Source organism: Oreochromis aureus, linkage group 23, assembly GCF_013358895.1.
Source record: "Oreochromis aureus strain Israel breed Guangdong linkage group 23, ZZ_aureus, whole genome shotgun sequence".
Lineage (NCBI taxonomy): Eukaryota > Metazoa > Chordata > Actinopteri > Cichliformes > Cichlidae > Oreochromis > Oreochromis aureus.
Genome location: NC_052963.1, coordinates 30,068,416 through 30,088,661, shown reverse-complemented (window position 1 = coordinate 30,088,661; position 20,246 = coordinate 30,068,416). Strand labels below are relative to the sequence as shown.

The window sequence follows — 20,246 nt, the reverse complement described above, 5'->3', positions numbered from 1 at the left end:
CTATCTGACCTCTAAAAATATGGTGACGGCAGATTTGTGACTCATGCTGATAACCAATCAGATGTTTTTTGTCGTGCACGGAGGACAACCCCCATAGAGTCCTAAATCACGTTTTCTCTTCATAGTTCTCTCCCTTGGTCTCTCTGTCTTCTTTATTGCTTGTTGGCGATGGTTTTATTTGGTGCCGGCAGATAGTATGTGAGTTTCTTATTGGGCTGCAGAAAGGCTGGCAGACTGAGAAACTAAACATATCAAAATCAGACTTACCAGTAAATACATCAATCCAATGAAATGAATAGAGTAAGGCAGTTCTAAAATTAACCCTTTAAGAAAGCTAATCATACAGATGTAGTTGCTCAGAGACAGAACTGATCTACTCCACTACATTTGTATTCTGCAGTGACTGGACCTGTTGCACACCACACACTTTGTTATGGGTAGATGGACATGTAGCGTGACAGGCAAACACACACAGGATGGCATATAGACTAACAAGCATCTATGTGTAAGCAGTCATTAATACAAAAGCCCAAGATAAACTCTGATAAATACTTAACACTGTCACAGGGGTTGTGTAAATACACAGAGGTTACCTATGCATGTAGACTGCAAAAAGATGCTTAGTAATAGCTTGATATGAAGGGATGTGATATCTATTTTTTCTCAACACATCTCTCCATCTGCCCCCTGCGTCTCTACCCAGCTAATCAGCTTCAGTACAATCTGTACCAATCAGCTGTCTCACACAGACCAACAGTGGTATTAACACAAGAGTGCATGTGAAATACAACCACAAATCTGGTCAGAACTAATTCCACTATGCCCAGGATTCCAACTCTGTAGAATCATATCAGTCATACAATCAAATCAAATTTAAATTGATGTAACTTAAATTAAAATAAAAACAACAACGACGACATGAGCCCAGTGTCTGGTCAAACTCTTCACTATGCAGCCAGTTCAAGTTTTATTTTATCTGTACTGTATAGTGCCAGATCACATCAAATACCTCAAGGTGCTTTATATTGTAAAGACCCTTCAATAATACAGTAAAAACCCCAACAATTAGACAACCTCGTATGCGCAAGTACTTGGCAACAGTGGGAAGGAAAAACTGCCTTTAAAAAGGACAAAACCTCCAGCAGGGGCGAGGGGCAGTCATCTGTTGGGACTGGTTGGGGGCGAGGGGATTAAGACAGTATAAAAGACACACTGTGGAAGAGAGCCAAAGAGTAATAATAAATAATTATTAAATATAGAGAGGTATATAAACACATCAAGCCACCATCAAAGCAGCTGTGAAAGTAAATCATTTTAAAGCATGTAGCTGAATCAGGACATTTTGTAAAACACTGGGGGGGGGGGGGTTAAAAACACAACTGCTTGGTCTGATTATTGATCTCACAGAACAAAAGAAATCCAAGCATAAAATGTGCAAAGAAAACAAAGAAGCGACAAAAAGGATGAGGAGGAAATGAAATAGCTTGCTTAGTCTGAAAGCTCATACTGATATGTATGTGTGTGTGTTGTGTGTGTGTGTGTGTGTGTGTGTGTGTGTGTGTGTGTGTGTGTGTGTGTGTGTGTGTGTATGTGTGCTACATTTAATTACTGTTAATAGTTACTTGGGAGGTTAGCTGTATGGGCATTCAGACATCAGCAGACATTGGCATTCATGCCACCTCTATGAGTAAGATGGAAGTAGAAAGCAAACAAAGCTCAAAATAATTTTACAGCTTACAGTTTTTGCATACATTAAGCACACTTTGCAATTGAGTTAGTATATTTTAGATTAGTAGAATTAGTACACTGCTACATTTAAAAATATTCACTCCAGTTAGTATATTTGGTGTTAGTATTTTTAGTATTTGTATAATTAATTCCATTGGACAGTAAAGCAGTGGAGGAGAGTGAGAACGTTGCTACTTCATCATGTATCAGGGAGTGGAAGCATGCACATGCAAGAATTAAGTACTGGTTTCATTTTAGCTCTTCTGATCTGAGCACTTTGTGTCTTGAAGAGTTATATTACATGGGATTTTAGTTACTTTAAACTTAAGAACTTTAAAAGCTGATTAGGATATGGAAGTTTGTAAAAGTATTAATTTGTACTCAAAAAAAGGGTGCAGGGTGTGGGTTTAGGACACTGTGATTGCCTGAATGAAACCAGCAACAATAGTTTACACATGTTTGATCAATTTTAGGAATGATGCTTCCAAACACTATGTGGTGAAAGCTCACATAAAGGCTGTAGCTATTAGTAGCCATGAACCATGCATATTATTGTGAGGTGCGTTGGTGGCAAGGTGCAATGGTTGTGGCTAGAGCAACCTGGCGTTGTTAAACATGCCCAGATGGCTGACTGTTGTCCAAGTCTTGGCTAGATTAATCCAATCCGTGATGCATCGGGAAAGCTGCTGTAACCTTGCATCGCCAACCTTGCTGTTGCCAGATCACCATTAGCATAGCATAGCTTCCATTAGTATTGCTGCTCACTCATGAATAAATCACAGAATAACTCAGCCAAATGAGTAGGTGAAAAGCAAACTGAGCACTGATATACACAGATCACCTCACAACCAGAATACGTCAACGTAAGTCCAGTGCAATGACAAAAAAGAATGATTTTCATATGACTGACATACTCCTAGCAATTTCAACTAAAAGGTAACTTGCTAACCTGATCTAATTGGTTCTGCTAATGAATGACACACAAGTATTACAGATGCAGTAAATGTTAGCTGATATTTTACGATTTCTTCAGTACTTACTGTTTACACACAGTTCTTACCAAGGGAAAAAAAAAAACCCCATTTACAATGGTACAGTATAGAAATCGCCAGTACAAGGCAGCCTGATTACAAAACAGTTTAGGAATTAATACAAATTCTCATTCTGAACATTTATTCTCTTAAACAAAATGAAAAAGAAATACTCTAGTATCACTATCAGCAATTAAATTAACATGCAAAATACTGGACCACACAGATCAGGGCAGATTGCACTTTAATCAAAGGGCATATCTGGGCTGATTTCACACCAAAAGGATAGAAAGTCATGATTTCCAATCATGTCATCTGTCTTGTCAGCTCCCTAGCTTTCTCCTCAGAAATGCTGGGATCTTGGCACAGGGTAGCACAGTGAAACTGGGAAATATTGAAGCAAATAGTACAACATGTCTCAATGCAGTCTGTCCACTGATCAAAGCCTTCTCTGCCCTAAAATAGCAGAGGAAATGTTTGAGCCCTATTTGGCAAATTTACAAGAAAGAACATCCAAGCAGTACGGCAAAGGACTGCTGATGATGCATTTAAATATGCCTATGTGCACACACACACACACACACACACACACACACACACACACACACACACACACACACACACACACACACACACACAGAGAGCTTGTGACAATTAGTATCCAGGATACAAAACTACAAGCATTACAACACTGTAAAGCTTTTATGGCAAAAAAGTTTTTATACATAAAATGGCTTAATAGTGCTGAATAGCTTTGCAAGGACTTCCACAACTCCTACTACTGATATGTTTACTCCCTTAGTTACATACAAGGATTAAGTTTCACAATTGCCCCTACCAAAAGCCCTTGTCAAATATCTACGCATATACAGGTAACGGCCATGGACTTTTTGAAAATGTGTTTATTGTTAGCTCAGGAGAAAGCCTGAGAAAAGTGAGACAAAATGAAAGAGAACTAATAGCAATACCAATGTTTGCAGGTGGAGCAATCAATACACATGGATGATAACTCAACACTTTTGTTTAAGGATTAGATGCTCTCAAGTTTTTGAGCAAGCTGTGTCAGGGATACTAGCAAGAGGAGAAGGTAGGGAAAAGAGAGAGATGGCACAGAGGCGCAGAAAGAGTAATGAACCTAAATCATTGGAGTATTTGTTTCAGGGAGAAAGAAATTAATAAGCATGAAAATAATAGTCCTCCACACTTTGCCAGCAGGACAAAAACTAACAGGAAAGAAAAAGTCCAATTACTGTGGAAGGGGAAAAGAAAAGAAGATATATTAGAATAAAAAGGGGAGAGAGGGAGCGAGCATTATTTGGGAAGGTAAATATTAGAGGAAATGCCTGTGTGAAATGCACACAGTCCTAATTTAAATAGCTAGCTAGCTAGCCAAATCTGATATTTGTGGATTTCCTAATGTGTGCAGCATGCAGAACAAATAACAAGCATGCAATCAGTAAAGTTTCTCAGCACATATCTTGGGACTCTTTGGACTAAACTACACTGCTGATCAAATAATTAATGATAGCGCTAACGTTTAGGCTCATAGAAATGTCCTGTATATGTTTTTTTTTATTATTATTATTTTGTTTGTTTTATTTTCTGGTTGCTTTATCTTTAAAATTTGTCATGGCGCTCGTATAGTCATTATGAACCTTAGTATAGTAAAACAATAAATGGAAGAATTGACAAATGGATCATGTATGGATACATTTTAAATGCATAATTATCAAACTATTATATTAACCTGTTTTTAAAACATCTATATTCTGCTAGTTGGTCCTTTTCTCATGCCAGGTCTCTATAGGCTTGATCACAGTGCTGAAAGTAAGAGGAGCAGTAGCATGCAGAGAAATGGATATTTTACTGGCCAGGTATATCTTAAAACAATCAGAGGCTTGATGAATTGGCTGAATGGCTGATGTATGGCTGGAATGGAAGGGGTATTTGGAGAAGGTTTGAGTCAGGGAAATGCACCTCATCAATCAGCATGATTAAAGGTTTTGGCTGGGCTGAAACAAACTCCGCACTGTGAGGGCCTGGCCTTAAAGGCACAGTCCACTTTTCAGCAGTCCAACAGCCGAGGCTTAAAACTCACATATTACCACATGCAGTCAACATTTGTGACTCTGTGTTTGTCAGAATGCCAGTATGATAGACATTTGGGATTAAACAATATTAAATAACTCAGTGTGACAGTTTCATAACTGCTCAGTAACAATCCCCTATATAAGTTTTATTCACTGGGGACACTGATGGGAATCGAAATGTTTTTATGACAAGGCGAGATTTTATATGATAATATCCAGCAAATTTCAGAATATTATCTCACTTTAAAGGGAAAAAAAAACATTATACCATATTTGTGATAGAGCACTTAGCTTCTTAAGCACTTCCAAACAATTCAAACAAAAACTAACCTCACAGCAGGATTTCTGATTATAAACCAAGGGGGACTGAGATGGCACTTTGATAGCACTATACTATGTGTTTCATAAACACCCAATCTGCACCCTGGAGAAACTCCTGATTCATTAAACACACAATCTTCTACACACCCATGAACACACACTGACAGCAGCATACTCTATGCATGCCCCATGGCCAAAATCATTGTAGCCAAGGCCCTTAACCCATAAATACAGCTTCGCGCCAGCAGCTCTACATATTTAAAGCCGCTAATGGTTTCCTTCGTAGTGCTCACTTGCACACACAAACACACTAAACCAAGGAGAAAAATCACTGGAGCGAGGGTAGGGATTTCTGTCAGCTGAGCAGCATCTCCAAGCAAACAGGTGCCGCAATGGCTGGCTGGGCAAGGTCATTCCCACACTTTAGCCAACATTGGCCAACTGGCTAACTAGAGAACATAATTATAATTCTGAGAGCCTGGTCAATGTTAGTAGGTATAAAAGGTTTAAACAAACATTGTTTCCTAGTCCTTCTTAATTTTTGAGATGTGTAATATCTTTCATTAACTCCTTTATTCATTCTCTAATAAAGAGCTTTTTTTTCCCCACACCAAATGTTAAACCCAACACATGTTCAGTTATCATACCTAATATACTGGTTTATTCATATTAAGAACATGTGGTTGGCTGACTTTAATTAAAGAGGCTGCTGATTACATAATACATATACATCATGATATCTGGACCAATGAAACATTAACTTTCAATTCAGTCTATTAATATATCCAGTTCACAGTTTACAGCAACAGTAATATCAAGGTACTATATATCGTAACCTTAAGGCCCTGCAATATTACTGCGTCCCACTTTGAAAAAGCACTTGGTGACCTCAGAGAGGAAGAACTCCTATTTAAGTGTCAGAACCGTGTGGGTGCTGACTCTTAACAGTGGGAAAGAAAAACAACTTAGAGTCCAACACAGAACTTGTACTCAATTATACTGGATAACTGAATGGAAAGCCCACAAGCCCACTGATTATGAGTCCTATATCTACTGTCATTCACACACAGACACACACAAACACACACAGCCCACTAGAAGGTTGGGTAAGGTACAGCTGCACACTTTTGCCCATTGCCAGGGGGGTAAACACAAACACACAGAGTTTAATCTGAGAGCAAACAGCAGTGCCTCATGTTAACCAGCAGGAATACACTTTCCCTCAACACTATGAGGCTTGGAGCAGTTAAGAGCTTGCACACGAAAAAGTGGCGAGTGAGGAACGGAGGGAAAAAAACAGAAAAGAATGAGAAGGAGGGAATGCCTAAGGGACTGAGGATTTCACCACATTTAAAATAATTTTAAATGTTCTAAAATGTAACTGACTGATCTTTGACTGGATTACTCTCACCTTACTTGCCTTTTTTTATCCTTTCTCAAGCTTTTGATGTTTGGAAGTGGTTGTACACTTCAGCTGCTTATGTAATTTCCATAATGCTTTATAACTATAATCTAAAGCTAAAAAATGTTATTTGTAAACAGTCTGAATTGGCTAAGCCAGTTTATTCATAACAGGGAAATACAAGATTTCAGCTTTGAACACAGCAGGTTTTGGAGTGTGGAGTTCAGAAATAGCCAAAATTGTGTTTTTTTAGTGTATGTAGAGTATGTGCACTTTATACACATGGTGTCTCTACAAACTGTAATAGTCTGCAATGAAGCTAAACTTTAGGGTGGATAAGAAGGCTGCCTATCTAATCACTAGATCTTTTTTAAAAATATTCATATATGTATATTAATTATCCGACTTCTAGCTGTCAAGAATTTTATTACCACTGTTGATCTTTGGGTATCATTAGGATGTGTGTAAGAAAGCAACAGGTTTTTCAGCCAGTCTTAGTATTTGCAATTAAAATATAACTAATGTAAAATATCAGAGTCTGAATAATTAACAGAGATGATGCAGACCACCTGCAGATCACATTAATATTTCACTGATATTTTGTTTCAGCTCTTCACAAAGAATATTGTGTGAGCATTTATATTAATTCGCTAAATACACCCTGACACACAAAAACACATAACTGTACATGCACGCACACTCACACACATGCCAAGAAAACTTTTTTTAATATATATTTGAGTGAAAGGCGGATATTGCCCTGTATCTTTATTCTGCTATCCTTTGATCACACCGGGTGAAAACCCCATAAACCAAAAGAGCATTTAAATGAAAGCGGTCCATTCCATGACAGCATAATCTCATTCAGCACAGTGCACACCTTTGTTTCTATCATGTGGCTGTGACATCTAAAAGAAGGAAAAAGGAATTAGGAATTACTCTGATGAGAAAAAATAAGACAGGGTAGGCAGAAAACTGAGATATCCAGAAACAAGAGGGACTGAAAATCCATTGTACTAACTATATATGAAAGAGATGTACAGCAGAGTGATAACCAGGCACAAACTATGCAGAGCTGCAATCAACATGTCACTTTAAACAAATATGTAGATGAGCAAAGGATCAGAAAAGGGATTGCACAAACATTTTGTACTACTGTGCCTTTCACTTGCCTACTTTAGCGTCAAAGTCAAGGAAGAATAAAAAGAAAGTGTCTCATAGAAAGCTCAAATGCAGTCTTTGGAAATATCGCAATCAATCAACAAAGAAATGACACCAGATATTAGCAAGAAATACCAGTTTGAGCCAGAACAATGTACAGACCAAAAAAAGAAAGGAGGGAAGAAAGAAAGGAAGAAAGATATCCCTGGTCTTCGTCTTTTTAAGGCTAAGGTAATGGACTCAACATGACAAAAGACATAAATAAAGGGAGAACAGACATGACACCACAGCAATAATGGTCACTCATTGCAGGATCCTTACCGAGGACGCCAAGCCTGTAGTTGAAAGTGATGACAATCACGTTCCCATAGCTGGCCAGGATACTGCCATCAAACATATTCCCAGTTCCTTCCATGTAGGAGCCCCCATGGATGAAAACCATCACTGGTTTGGGGCTTCCACTCTCCCTAATGTCTAGAGGAGGGGAAAGGAGAAGGTGGAAGAGGCAGAAGGACTGATTAGATGACATATTGAAGGTGACGGTCAGGGATTCACTTTCAAAATTTTCATTTGTAGGGGGCTTTTGCCAACCTATCGGCACACTGGCTTTCAACATAGAGACCTTGTCAGTTTTAGGCATCAAAACATTTCGTCAATATGAAAGCACTATATGACTGCTGTTATTGGGGTATACTGTTTCATTTGTTTATCAATGTATCTAAATTCCATATTGATGTAAAGGAAAAACAATATTTGATGTGTTTAATTTAATGAGTTGTATTTTCCTTCAGGCAATGGACTGTCCAAAATGCCAGAATGGCAATCTGAAATGTCCCACTATACTGAGGAACTTTAGAGAATAACATGGGAGAAAATTTAATTAAAAAGAGCATATGAGGTTTGACAATTTTATGAAAAAGCATTGTTTTATTGGAACATAATTTTAATTCAATAAAGTAGTTTTACCTTCTTTTTTTTTAACTGCAGTGAAAAGCTTACCTTGACTTTGTGAATATCAATGCATATAAGCACAGACTGATAGATTTAAAAACTAAATAAGAAGCTTGTCTTTTAAAATAATTCAGCGTGATTTAAAGCAGATTTAAACATTTTGAGCAGTGAGAATCTATTAATGTAAAAAAGAAGTATGTGTACTTGCACCTGGCAAATGTAAGGTATGGCTCAGGAGAATGGTGAGCCTGCTGTTTGCACCAGAATTTGTTTTATGGAGTCAAAGAAAAGGGTGACTGTATTGTAAACCTTTAGCCACTGATGTAGTGTTGATGCGGGTTGGCCTGTAAGCAAAATGGATGTGAAGAGTTGGTGAGATCTAACAACCTGCGGCAGCCCATGTTCAAAACAAGGTTCCGCTTTCATCTCGTTTTTCAGTGATGAGCCTTTTCATGTTGTTTCTTAACTGTTTCCATCAGTACATATAGCAGTACACATCATTTATCCTAATGATGTTGTACAGTGAGGGATCAGATCCAGAGAGAGATGAGAGAGTGTATGGGGAATTAAAAGTTAACCAACCAAGAAAACAAAAGACAGATTTTGTCAATATTTTTAGATACTTTTCTAAACCAGAGGAGTGGCAAATTAGAAACCTCAAGAAAAACATAAATTTTGATGGAACTTCTTGACACTAAAAGACTGATATGAAAATAGTTTGTAGGTGCCCCTATAAATGCAATGCATCAGCATCATTTTAACATTATTGCTCCTTTTTAACTAAAATTTAGGACAACATATATATATATATATATATATATATATATATATATATATATATATATATATATATATATATATATATATATATATATATATATATATATATTGACTCTCCCAATAGAAAACTCACAGTCAGAATGACCTTACACACAAAAGGAATTGGGATTAAAGAAAACAAGGCAGGCTGACTCTGGTAAAATTCTCTCTGAATGCGCGTCTTTGTACTATGTTTGTCTTTTCTTCTGTTTCCCTGAGTGCAGAGACCATTACATCACTTCACATTCTCTGTCCTTTTACAGGTTTTTTTTTTTAAAGCTATTCAGCTCCCTCTGTCGCAGCAGGCACTGGCCACAATGTAGCAACACATCATAACTCTCCTCTGGAACACTTCCAGAAACTCCTGACAAAAAAGGTCAGGAGATTATGGCAAGTGCGTATGTGTGCTGGTGCTGTACAGTCCAGATATATGTGCAACCTAACAAAAGGAGAGGAGGGGAGACAAACCGAGCATATAATAAGAATGAATGAACTGGGTAATTGTGATGATATGATTCTGTTTATGATGGTGGTTATGCAATGGTAATGATAATGCTGATAGTGATGTTGGCATGACAGTGGCAGTAGTGATAATTAACTGACAGCCTTGATGATGACAGTGATGAGTGACAGTGATGAGGATAATGGCAATTAATACTGGATATATAGTGGAATCAGCTGTGGGTATGTTAAATGGTGATTGCAATGAGTATAACAATGATGTCGATGATGTCAACCATGATAGTGACAGTAATGGTAATGTACTTGATAGTGGTGACGATCATGGAAATAAAAATACTTTTTGCTGGTGTCAGCCAAGATGGTTTTGATGACGGTAATAGCAAACTACGAAAGCGATTAATTTTTACATTGCTAATGGTGTTGATAGTAATGATACTGAAAACTATTATGGTGCAAATGATCTCAGTGACAAATAACAACCATGCTAAAAAATCATGATAGCTACCTATTACAGTGATGGCAACGAGGACAAGTATATTACACAATAGCTATGATCAAGACAATGATGTTACTAAAGGACAATATTACAACAATTATGCTAATATTAATGTTACTGTGGTGGCAGTTATGATGTAGTCAACATCATGTTAGAAAAACAGCAGTGGGGCCAGGTAACGTGCAACTTCCAACCTGTGAGTTTTTGACTAATTGGAACAAAAGGATTGTTTTTCAACAAGCAGCATTAAAATGTAATCCAAATTGCAAATATTTTAACCCAAATGATTATCTTTTTTTTTAACTAAATAGGTAGTTTTGGTGTATAAACCAAAATATAGTGAATGAAAAAAAAACAAACAAACAGAAAAAAACTAAATGCTAAATAAAACTCTGAAACAGGACACAAAGTGAAGTTTCCTGGTTGACAGCATTGTGATTGATAACACCACCCCTTCTGCCTCCTTTTGCAGATTTTGTCAGACTTACAAACAGGACTATTCACTCTTAGTGTCTAATAACACCGCCACAGCTTGTGGTTCAAAGCATCTGTGCCAAATATGTGCTGAAAAAAACTGCAATATTTGAAATTCTGGGAAAAAGAATGGCTTGGATTTTTATAATGGCAACAACAGTGAAGATGGTAGGGATGATGCCAACATCATGACTATGAACAACAAGTGAAGATGATGTAGATGATTACAACAACCGCGAATTACAGTGAAATCCAATGGGCTTTATACAATAAAAAAAACGAATAACATTAATTGTAATTGTTAACATGGGTTTGTAAACAAAATGATGAGGAAAGAGTTACGATAATAATAATTCTTTAGAATGGAAGCTGTGTAATATTAGAGTCGCTTGTATTTCTATGAGTCCTCTCAAGTGTTACTTGAAAATAGAAATTAAATTCTGCTGAAGTGATATAAATCCAGTGTGGCTTTTTTTGTTCTTTGCTGAAGGTCAGTGGTAATGAGGTGAGGTTAGGATAAAATTGCTGCAGCGACGCTCGAACATTGATGGATTTACCTGAATTTACCTGGATTTACTGACTAAAACAACTCCCAGTGTATACTCAACACATTATATATTAAGGTTTTAAGTTTATGCTATCCAGCTTGCTCTCAGTATGGCTTCCTGGCAACCTTCATTGGCTGCCAAGTGCAGCATTCAGAGCCAAAAAAATCTTGTAAATCCCAGCCTCTCTATTCATTCCCCTTACTTATCAATTTATTCAGCATATTTCAACACTTTCTACCACCCACCACTTTCCATCAGTGAATAAATTGTATTTGAGGTGATTATTGAACTAGCAAATACATGTATGATTATTGTAATCAGTAGTTAATATTGATTCCTGTAACTTAATTTTCAATGAATGTGTCTAGAATCAGGCAGGGACATTCAACTGTCCTCTCTCTCTTTTTCTGTGTGTCTGTGTGTGTGTGTGTGGGTTTGTGTGTTTCACAGTGAGCAGAAAGATGAAAGCTTGCTCGAAGATGAGTGAAAATAAGATGCAATCATGTAGTGATTCGACCACTCAATCTTCCCTGGGATGAGTATGGGTCAGGGAGGGTTTGTCAGAGGAGAGGTGCCATGCCAGCATGGAGTAGATCATTGCTTCCTTGAGGATGAGGTTATGATCAAAGAGATTCAGGTGCTTTAGATTTCTCTGAGCAAACCCTAAGAGAGGCCCCCAGGCTGTTGCAAAAACTTTGGTATCCTCTCCCTGTGCCAGTGTACAGGACTTATCAAACCAACAACAGTCACAAGAAGAAAAGGGGTATTTTTTTTTCTTTAGCTCTAGCTTTTTGCTGCAGGGAATAAAGACACAGGAATCCTGGTAAGGCCAACAGGAAACAAAATGAGGCCAAGTGCTAAAAACAGATTCAAATGCTGCCTAATAAAATGTATTCAGTGAAAACTGTTCATAAAAACTTCTTCACTGGCATGGTTAAGAAGGCATCAATGCAGACATGTACCAATCTACCATGTATTAATCAGTATGTGAACAGTAGATAATAGATATTGAAATAGTGATCAATCATTTTATTATATTTAGAAAACCATATTTCAGCTAAATTATAATATGCAGTACAAACATTGATCACTCCCAAATCAACTAGGATTTAAATCTACGATAAACGCTGTCCTGGTTCTGCTTCAGGGCCTTCTACCAGTTGGCAGCTCTACCCTGTGCTCCTTTTCAATGATTAAGGTCAATATCTCTAAAGTTGAGGCCAGGGAACCTTTTCAATAATGTCCATTTCCACAACTTCTATCTGTTTATCACTTTTTTAGTCACTACCCAGTTTGCGTAAAAGGGTAAAATGTAAGGGTAAAAATGTAAAACATAGCTCAAGTAGTAAGGTCATGCTTTTGAATTAAGCTCTATATTTACCCCATTATTGCAGTTGTTACACCAATCCACCTGACAGTCTCCCACTCCCTTCTTCTCTCACTCATGACTAAAACTCAAAGATACCTAAACTTCTCTACTTGGGGTGGTGGATCATTCCCCCAAGTGGGTATGCCTTCATTTTCTGATGAGAACCAGACTTTGGGGTACTGACTGTCATCCTAGCTGCTCAATACTTGGTTGCAAACCATGGCTGTGAAAGCTAGAGGCCATCAACCAGTGAAGCTAAGAGCACCACATCAACAGCAAAAAACCAAGATAAGATCCTGAGGCTACCACCTGAAACTGTCCTCCCCTTGCCTAAATCTAGACACATTGTCCATTAAAATTACAAACAGAATCGATGACAAGAGCCAGACCTGGTAGAGCCCCATACCTAAGGGAAATGAGTCCAACTTCTTGCCAGCAATGAAAAACAAACTATTACTACTGCTCTGCATGGACTGAATAGCCAACAATGACAGCCCCCGCACTGCACCCTGTATTCTTTAAGCACCACCGCGCTCCAGAGGACAAGGGAAGTGCTTGAATGCGTTCTCCACCACTACACTTTGCCAATTCATTTCCACAACATCCAGAGCCTGAAGGGACTCTAGGAAAAGCTCAGCCATCTCAACGGCCTGGCTATTAGAGTTCAACTACCTGATTGACTTCACACCTAGTGATGGAAGTCATATGCATCACACAAAGACTGCTTCTATTTCTTGTGTCCTCAGTTGAAGTCAGCACACCATCCCAACCATATATACCTGACGGTTTGCCGGAATTGATTTGAAGCCGACTGAAAGTCTTGTTCCCTGGCCTCATCAGACTTCTCCCAAAGTTTGCCAGTATGGATTTGACAGAGCCATGTTCTGTTTTTTTTCAGCACTGATCAGCTACCTCTAGAATCCAACATTTCCTGTTGCCAAGTGCACTTTGGACACAATCATGGTCAAACATGGTTTCCGTTATGGACTATCCATGATCAGCACTGAACTCTACTCTTGGGGTTACACTATCGTTATCCATGTGAGCACTGAAGTACCTAGTAGACAACAGTGCCTGTGTGGGGATGCTTGCAACACCCCACCCAAGATTTGCAAGAAGGCCTCCCACAGTCCAAAGACATGTAATTAGTGGGGTTAGGTTAATTGGCAATTCTAAATTACCCATAGGTATAAATCTGAGTGCGAATGGTCGTCTGTGTTAGCCATGTGTCAGATTTGTGACACCCTGGACAGGGTGCACCCTGGACCGGTTGCTATGGTAGCTGGGATAGGCTTCAGCCTCCTCCCTCGTGACCCTGATAAAGGTAAGTGGAAGAGTATGAATGGATGGAGAACTGAAGACGCCTCTTGGGTGAGGTATAAAATGTCTTCAAAAAACCTGAAGACATCCAGTCATCCTTAAAGACTACCATGAGAACCTACACAGACATATTTAAGTCCATCCCATCTCAAGGAGATGTGGATGGACAACTCAGCCACAGACTGAAAACCCAAGGTTTCTGCTTTCAAAATGCTGCCCAATTCAGAAACCAGAAGATTTATTTAAATTCATAAATGTTATATTAAACAGCCTCGTTATTTGCAAGCATGAGCTTAATGGAGAAAGGCAAGGATGTTGATATTGTTATGATCTTTTCTTTTATTCCAAGATTGTCTACATGGTATTAGCAACATCTCTGGGCCCTAACACTCTAATCTATACTGTATCCCTGGAAGTTAATCTTTCACAGGTAATAACATATAATACTTAAAAAAGGTATTAGAGCCTCCATAAGTAGATGCCACAGTTTGAAACATCTTCACTTCTGCATTCTGACTCTTAACTATTCCAGCAATATTTGATGTTAAAACAGAAGCTTCTAACAAATCCTGAGTTCTCTGGGCTTTCCTGTTTACATCTCTATTCCCAGCACAAAAAGGATTACAAGCTTTAGAGAATATAAAGAAATTATAAAATGCAAGATACTGGATGGGAGGGGTTGTGAAGGGATGTCCTCAATAAGTTGGCAGATAAAAAGCAACACTATGTCAAAGGTCAAAGCCTCTAGAGCTACGTGGAAAGTAAAATGGGGAGGGAGAGTTCAGACTGATTGGAGTTGCCCTGAAAGAGAGGAGTGTCTGCGTGTCCATGCAGGCATTCTTAAACATATTTCCCTGTAAATTAAACTGGATTACTTGTCTTCCTCACATCCTTTATCGAGATAACACTTGAAGCTCGCATGGAATTCATTGAATAGATCTGTGTGAGCTTTGTGACTTTCTATAATCTTAGTGAAGTGTGTGCGTGTGTGTGTGTTTGAACTCCCATAAAAACTGCATGATGGTGCAGATCAAAGGGATCTGGATGGTTGTGAGTTTTACTTGGATGTAATTGCTGTTTACTTCGTCACATTATACAGTAGAGGCACTTTATTAAGACTTTCTGCCTGTCATTAAATTTGCACTGCAGCAGTCTCAAGGGGATACGACACTATCTCTGGGTTTTATCAAAGACATTTTATTCCTAATATGACTTTTCAAAGGTCTCTTATTTTATGGCAATTGAGCAAAGGTTCTTCTTTCTTCTACTGATGAGATTAATGGGTTTCAAGTGGAATGCCATAGCATCATAACACCACTCATTTCAATACAAAGAAGAGTTATTGCAGTTTTTAAAAGACATTCACTGGAACCCTGAAGTCTGTTTTTTTTTTTAAACAATACACACCTTGCATTATAGGATTAAATGGCTTTAAATGATTAGCAGTACGTGGGGACAAAATAATTTATTTTTATTGCATTTGAGTAGAAAATAGAAGATAGAAAATTCATGGCAATAAGTGCAGAACAGGTAAGCAATGTTGCTTATTTTCAAACACATGGTGAGTTTGACAGAACCAGGCCATATATTTATGGGTTAACTAACATGTCTTGATTACTATATATGGTTATAGAGCCTTATCTTTATAATTTTCTGTACTAGCACATTGTGGCAGGAAACTGTGGGTTAGCATCCTTGATCTTGCCCCTATGCAGACACAGATTTTATATATAATGTATATAACTAGCCCATATAGTTCTTTATATTACAGTGAGTGACCCAAAGTGCAGGAGATTTGAATCTGTTTAACCCTGTAAAGATATACTATTTACAGAAAAAAATGTATAAAGTAAATCTTACGTCAGGGTCCATTTTTCCAGAGCTTTAAATTAAAGCATGTAGCTACATGTCAGTCTTTAATTACCTCGATGAATAATTACATACCAAAGTCGATATTAATGGAAATTAAATGTATTAATGACAGTATATTACATACATTGTAACTACAAGTCTGTCTGCTTTGAAAACTGATCAGCTAAGCCACAATATTCACTTCACCTTGTCTTACCTTTTGCAGAGCTGGTTCACGGGAGATTTAATTCCACCAGTGAGGTATTTGCCCCTGAGAAGCAGCTTTGTCTCACAGAGATGTTTGCTAAATTTTAATTGCAATCTGCTGTGTGAGCAGCTCACAAATCCTGAACATTCATTACAATGAAAATTACTAAGTGATAGAAGTGTTTATGTACAGTGAGGACATCGGTGAAAACCTTAAACATAATGCCATGTCATATGGGTTCCTTGCAAATGCTGACTAAATGTATCACTGCCCAACATTCCTGTTAGCTAATCACAATTTTTCCCTACAAAAATAATTTTGGACATTGGCATCCAGTAGCCACTGTAGGGGGAGTAAGTTTTACATATTAACAGGTAGTAAGTTAGGTCCAGCATTGCACCCCACAAGTCTTTGCAGCAACTACGGCTGAGAAAGATATTAACATCTCTTCTAGTATTTTTATCATATTTACAAATGTTATTTTGATGCCAAAAACATAAATAGATCTGTTACTGTAGAAGAAAGCCAGTAAGCCAGCGGTTAAACTTTTGAACATGATCATATTTTAGAAACGAGGCAAATCAAAACAAAAAACATGCAAAAATGTGTTAAGAGCTGACTGAAGGGTTAATAGTTATTCTATCTGCTGGTGGGATGCAACATAGAAAAGTAAAGAAAAGGAAACAGCAAATCCAAGCAGATAATCTACATATGTTACAGTTTTAATATCAAAGAATGGTGGAAGACATGTAAATTTTAGACATCAAGCTGAAGAGGACAAAACACATCCAGCCCAAAAAGAGAGTTTACGAGTAAAGAGCAAAAAGAAAATGTCCATCAATTTCAAAAAAAGGACAAGAAATGTAAGAAAATCAAAGAAGATAAAAATTGTAGGAGAAAGGGTAAGTTTGATTTCCCTTGTCATGCAAATCAGTTTGGCATTGGGGGAAAAAATACCTTCGTCGTCCGTGCGGTCACTATCACCTAAATCATCACTGTGTTTCTTTGTAAGGGGACCTATAGGACCAAGAAGGAGAAGATGGAGGAAAACAGGGTGATCAAGAACACAAACAGTCTTCAAAAGATGCTCTCAAAAGAAAGAAAGTTTTTTCAATCATTACTGATTTTATAGCCCCCTTTTTTCTTTTCTTTTTTCTTTTTAGAAAAATCTTCACATTGACAAGCAGACTGGGCAAACATTACCACAACGTCCACTTTGTTTAATGTTGGAATTTACTCTGCATGAGTTCATTTAAGAAGTTAAAGACCAAAAAAAGAGGGACTTTAAAAAAGAAGCAAAAAATGTTAGTTTTCTGTTGAAAATGAAGACTGAACTAAAGATAAACGTCTCAAGATCATAAACTTTAAAACATTGCATAAAGTAGCATAAATTACACACATCAGATATTGTGGTTCAGATCAGAATAGACGAGAAAAAAAAACAAAGACTGTAAAAGAAGCAGAGTTTTTTAAGAGCAGAGCACTCTAGAGAATCATGTGACAACTTCCCCAAATGCATTTTAAAAGTGATTTGATGTCACAACACAGACAAACATCTGTCCATACATATCCCTGTTTAGATGATCAAAGTATCCCAAAATTTTAAAGGCAGCGAGAGAAAGAAGGGAGACCCCCCCAAAAATATATATTTTTTGAGTGATTATTGGTTTATTCTTTATCCATGTATTTTATTGCTTTTGCCAAGGCATGCTATAAATCATAAAGCCTGAAAATTCATGAATAAGCACACATAGTAATCTTCATAATACAATTTAGAATAATCAGTTTTATTTAAAGGAAACAAACTGAGTTGGGGGAAAAACAGCAAATTGCCTATTAGTATCAATAAAGCAATAACACAATAATGACTTTGCTCTGGCATAATAATATTGAGATTAATTATGTGTATGTTTGTTTAATCAATACAAGAAAAAAGTAAAGTATGAAAGCATCTAACATTTGATCAGATACAATAAGGGTATTAAATTAAACTTTTTTTTTTCAAATTTTTTTCAGTAGATTCTTTAAATACTCTTTAAACGTTGTTTTTGTTCAACCTGAGTGTTTGTGTAGTGTTTAAGTTTATCAGGCAATTGTCTGTCAAGGGAAGTGGTTAGATGCTTCTCCATAAAAACAACAGTTTGTCATTTTAATATCAGTATTGTTTACCTACACAGAGAAAAACACATGCTAGCTTAAAGTAATCACACACCTACAAACAAACACACACACAAATACAAACGTAGAGAGGAAAAAGTATACATATATTTTCCAAACAAGATCAGAAACATGCAGTCTTAACAAAAAAATAATGTAAGCTGTCAAGGTGCATGACACATAGAATAGCATCAGTAGCATACCGGTCCTCCCCCAACCCACACACACACACACACACACACACACATCCGCCCACATACAGTTGTGCACACATGCAATGGCATCGACAACATGTGAGCCCGTTGTGCCTCAAACTGCCATCAGTAGATGAGGAAATCACCACTTTAGTCCTTTAATCTATCTTAATTGACCACAGCAGCAAATAGCCGGCACTTTTATGCAAATATACTTCAATTCCGTTTTTAAAAACTGATCTAGCAGTTTATTCTATTTATAAGGTCAACGCTAATAAATGGCTCATATTAAACTAGAAATGTCACTAAATGAGTTGTTGTTAATGTTTATGAAATAGACCATAATGGGAGATGACTGACTTAAAATGTTAAGATAGTTCTAGCCAGTAACTCATATCCAAGAGTAATAATTCCTCCATCATAATATCTTGGTGGTTTATTTTAAGCTCGCTGATTTCTTTCCAATGACTTTAAAAAGGAAGCTGGCTTACTGCATATCATTGTGTCCTGCAGCAGTCTCCCAGCTCTCTTTTGTGAATATGACAAGCAATTTGATAAGGGAGAGCTGACTCGTGCTTTCAATGTGCTGAATAAGCACCGAGACACCAAGTCGCTTCTTAGGAAATGGGAAATGTCTAAGAAAGAGAGAGCAGCCGCTGTCTAGGGATGTGTCACCTGTTTATAGAGTATGCCGCATAGAGAGATCACTGACAAAACAATACATAAAGGTTGTGAGAAATCTGTGTTAACCTTTCAGCATACACGACGCTGAGTGATGTATGTCTCCATGCTAATACTTGAATATACAGCAAGCCTACAGTTACTTTACAAACTGTTGCATCTACAATTTAAATGCATGTTCGGACAGACAAGTACATAATTAGTTTTTATATATAGATAGATATCAAATTAGCAAAACAAAGTGGTGTGTTTATATGTCTTTGACTGAAAAATATCCAAACTAGAAGAGGACATTTAAATTTAAAATGCTGTTTTATATATTTATAGGGTGTAGAAGCCTAACTTCCAGATCTAGTCTAGTCTTAAGTCTCCATGAACCAAAGCAACTATCCATTTTAGAATGTTGTTAAAATACTTTTAAGTGGCACAGTTCACTGAATATACTAAATATGTTTCAACACCATCCACATGAAATGAGTATCATCGAAAGACAATAAGTAAATAAATAAAAACATAAAAAATAAAAAGCTGTGAGCTCTGAGCAACTGGAAAAACTGTGAGAATTTTTTTTAAAAATGACAAAAACAATGTGACTGCTCTCTGGATTGCACATGTGCCGCTATTATAGGAGCACCTTTTCTGACTTAGGGTTAGTTGGGATCAGAGCAAGACAGCTGCATGACATGTCATATCACACACACACACATATGGAGAGAGAGAAAACGAGAGAGACATCATTCAACAATCATGTGCCAATACTGAACTTCGCTGTGACAAGAATGTCCTGACACCGACCTGTCCTCACCTGTTATTTTGAACCAGTGTATGCGTGCTTTTATATGTGTGTGGGTAACTGAAGCAGAGATACTGGCTAAGTCTCAGCTGGCATCAGCTCTGATCAGTGACTAGGAACGTGACACTTCAAACATTTTTCAGATAACCTTTGTTTTAATCCCTACCATAGATAATAACCAACCAAATAT

The 20,246-nt window shown here is 37.4% G+C and overlaps 1 protein-coding gene across 1 annotated transcript in view; it reads right to left on the bottom strand.

The window, feature by feature from the left end:
- LOC120436399 (neuroligin-1-like) overlaps positions 1-20,246 on the bottom strand; it is a 265,194-nt gene that overhangs the window by 133,949 nt on the left and 110,999 nt on the right. Inside the window, exons 3-5 of the mRNA XM_039607379.1 lie at positions 17,189-17,248; positions 8,055-8,207; positions 7,403-7,480 (exon numbers count right to left, since the gene is read on the bottom strand). Of these exons, the coding sequence (XP_039463313.1) occupies positions 7,464-7,480; positions 8,055-8,207; positions 17,189-17,248 (230 nt within the window). The 3' untranslated portion in view covers positions 7,403-7,463. Of the gene's footprint in view, positions 7,481-8,054; positions 8,208-17,188; positions 17,249-20,246 lie in introns of the transcript that reaches the window.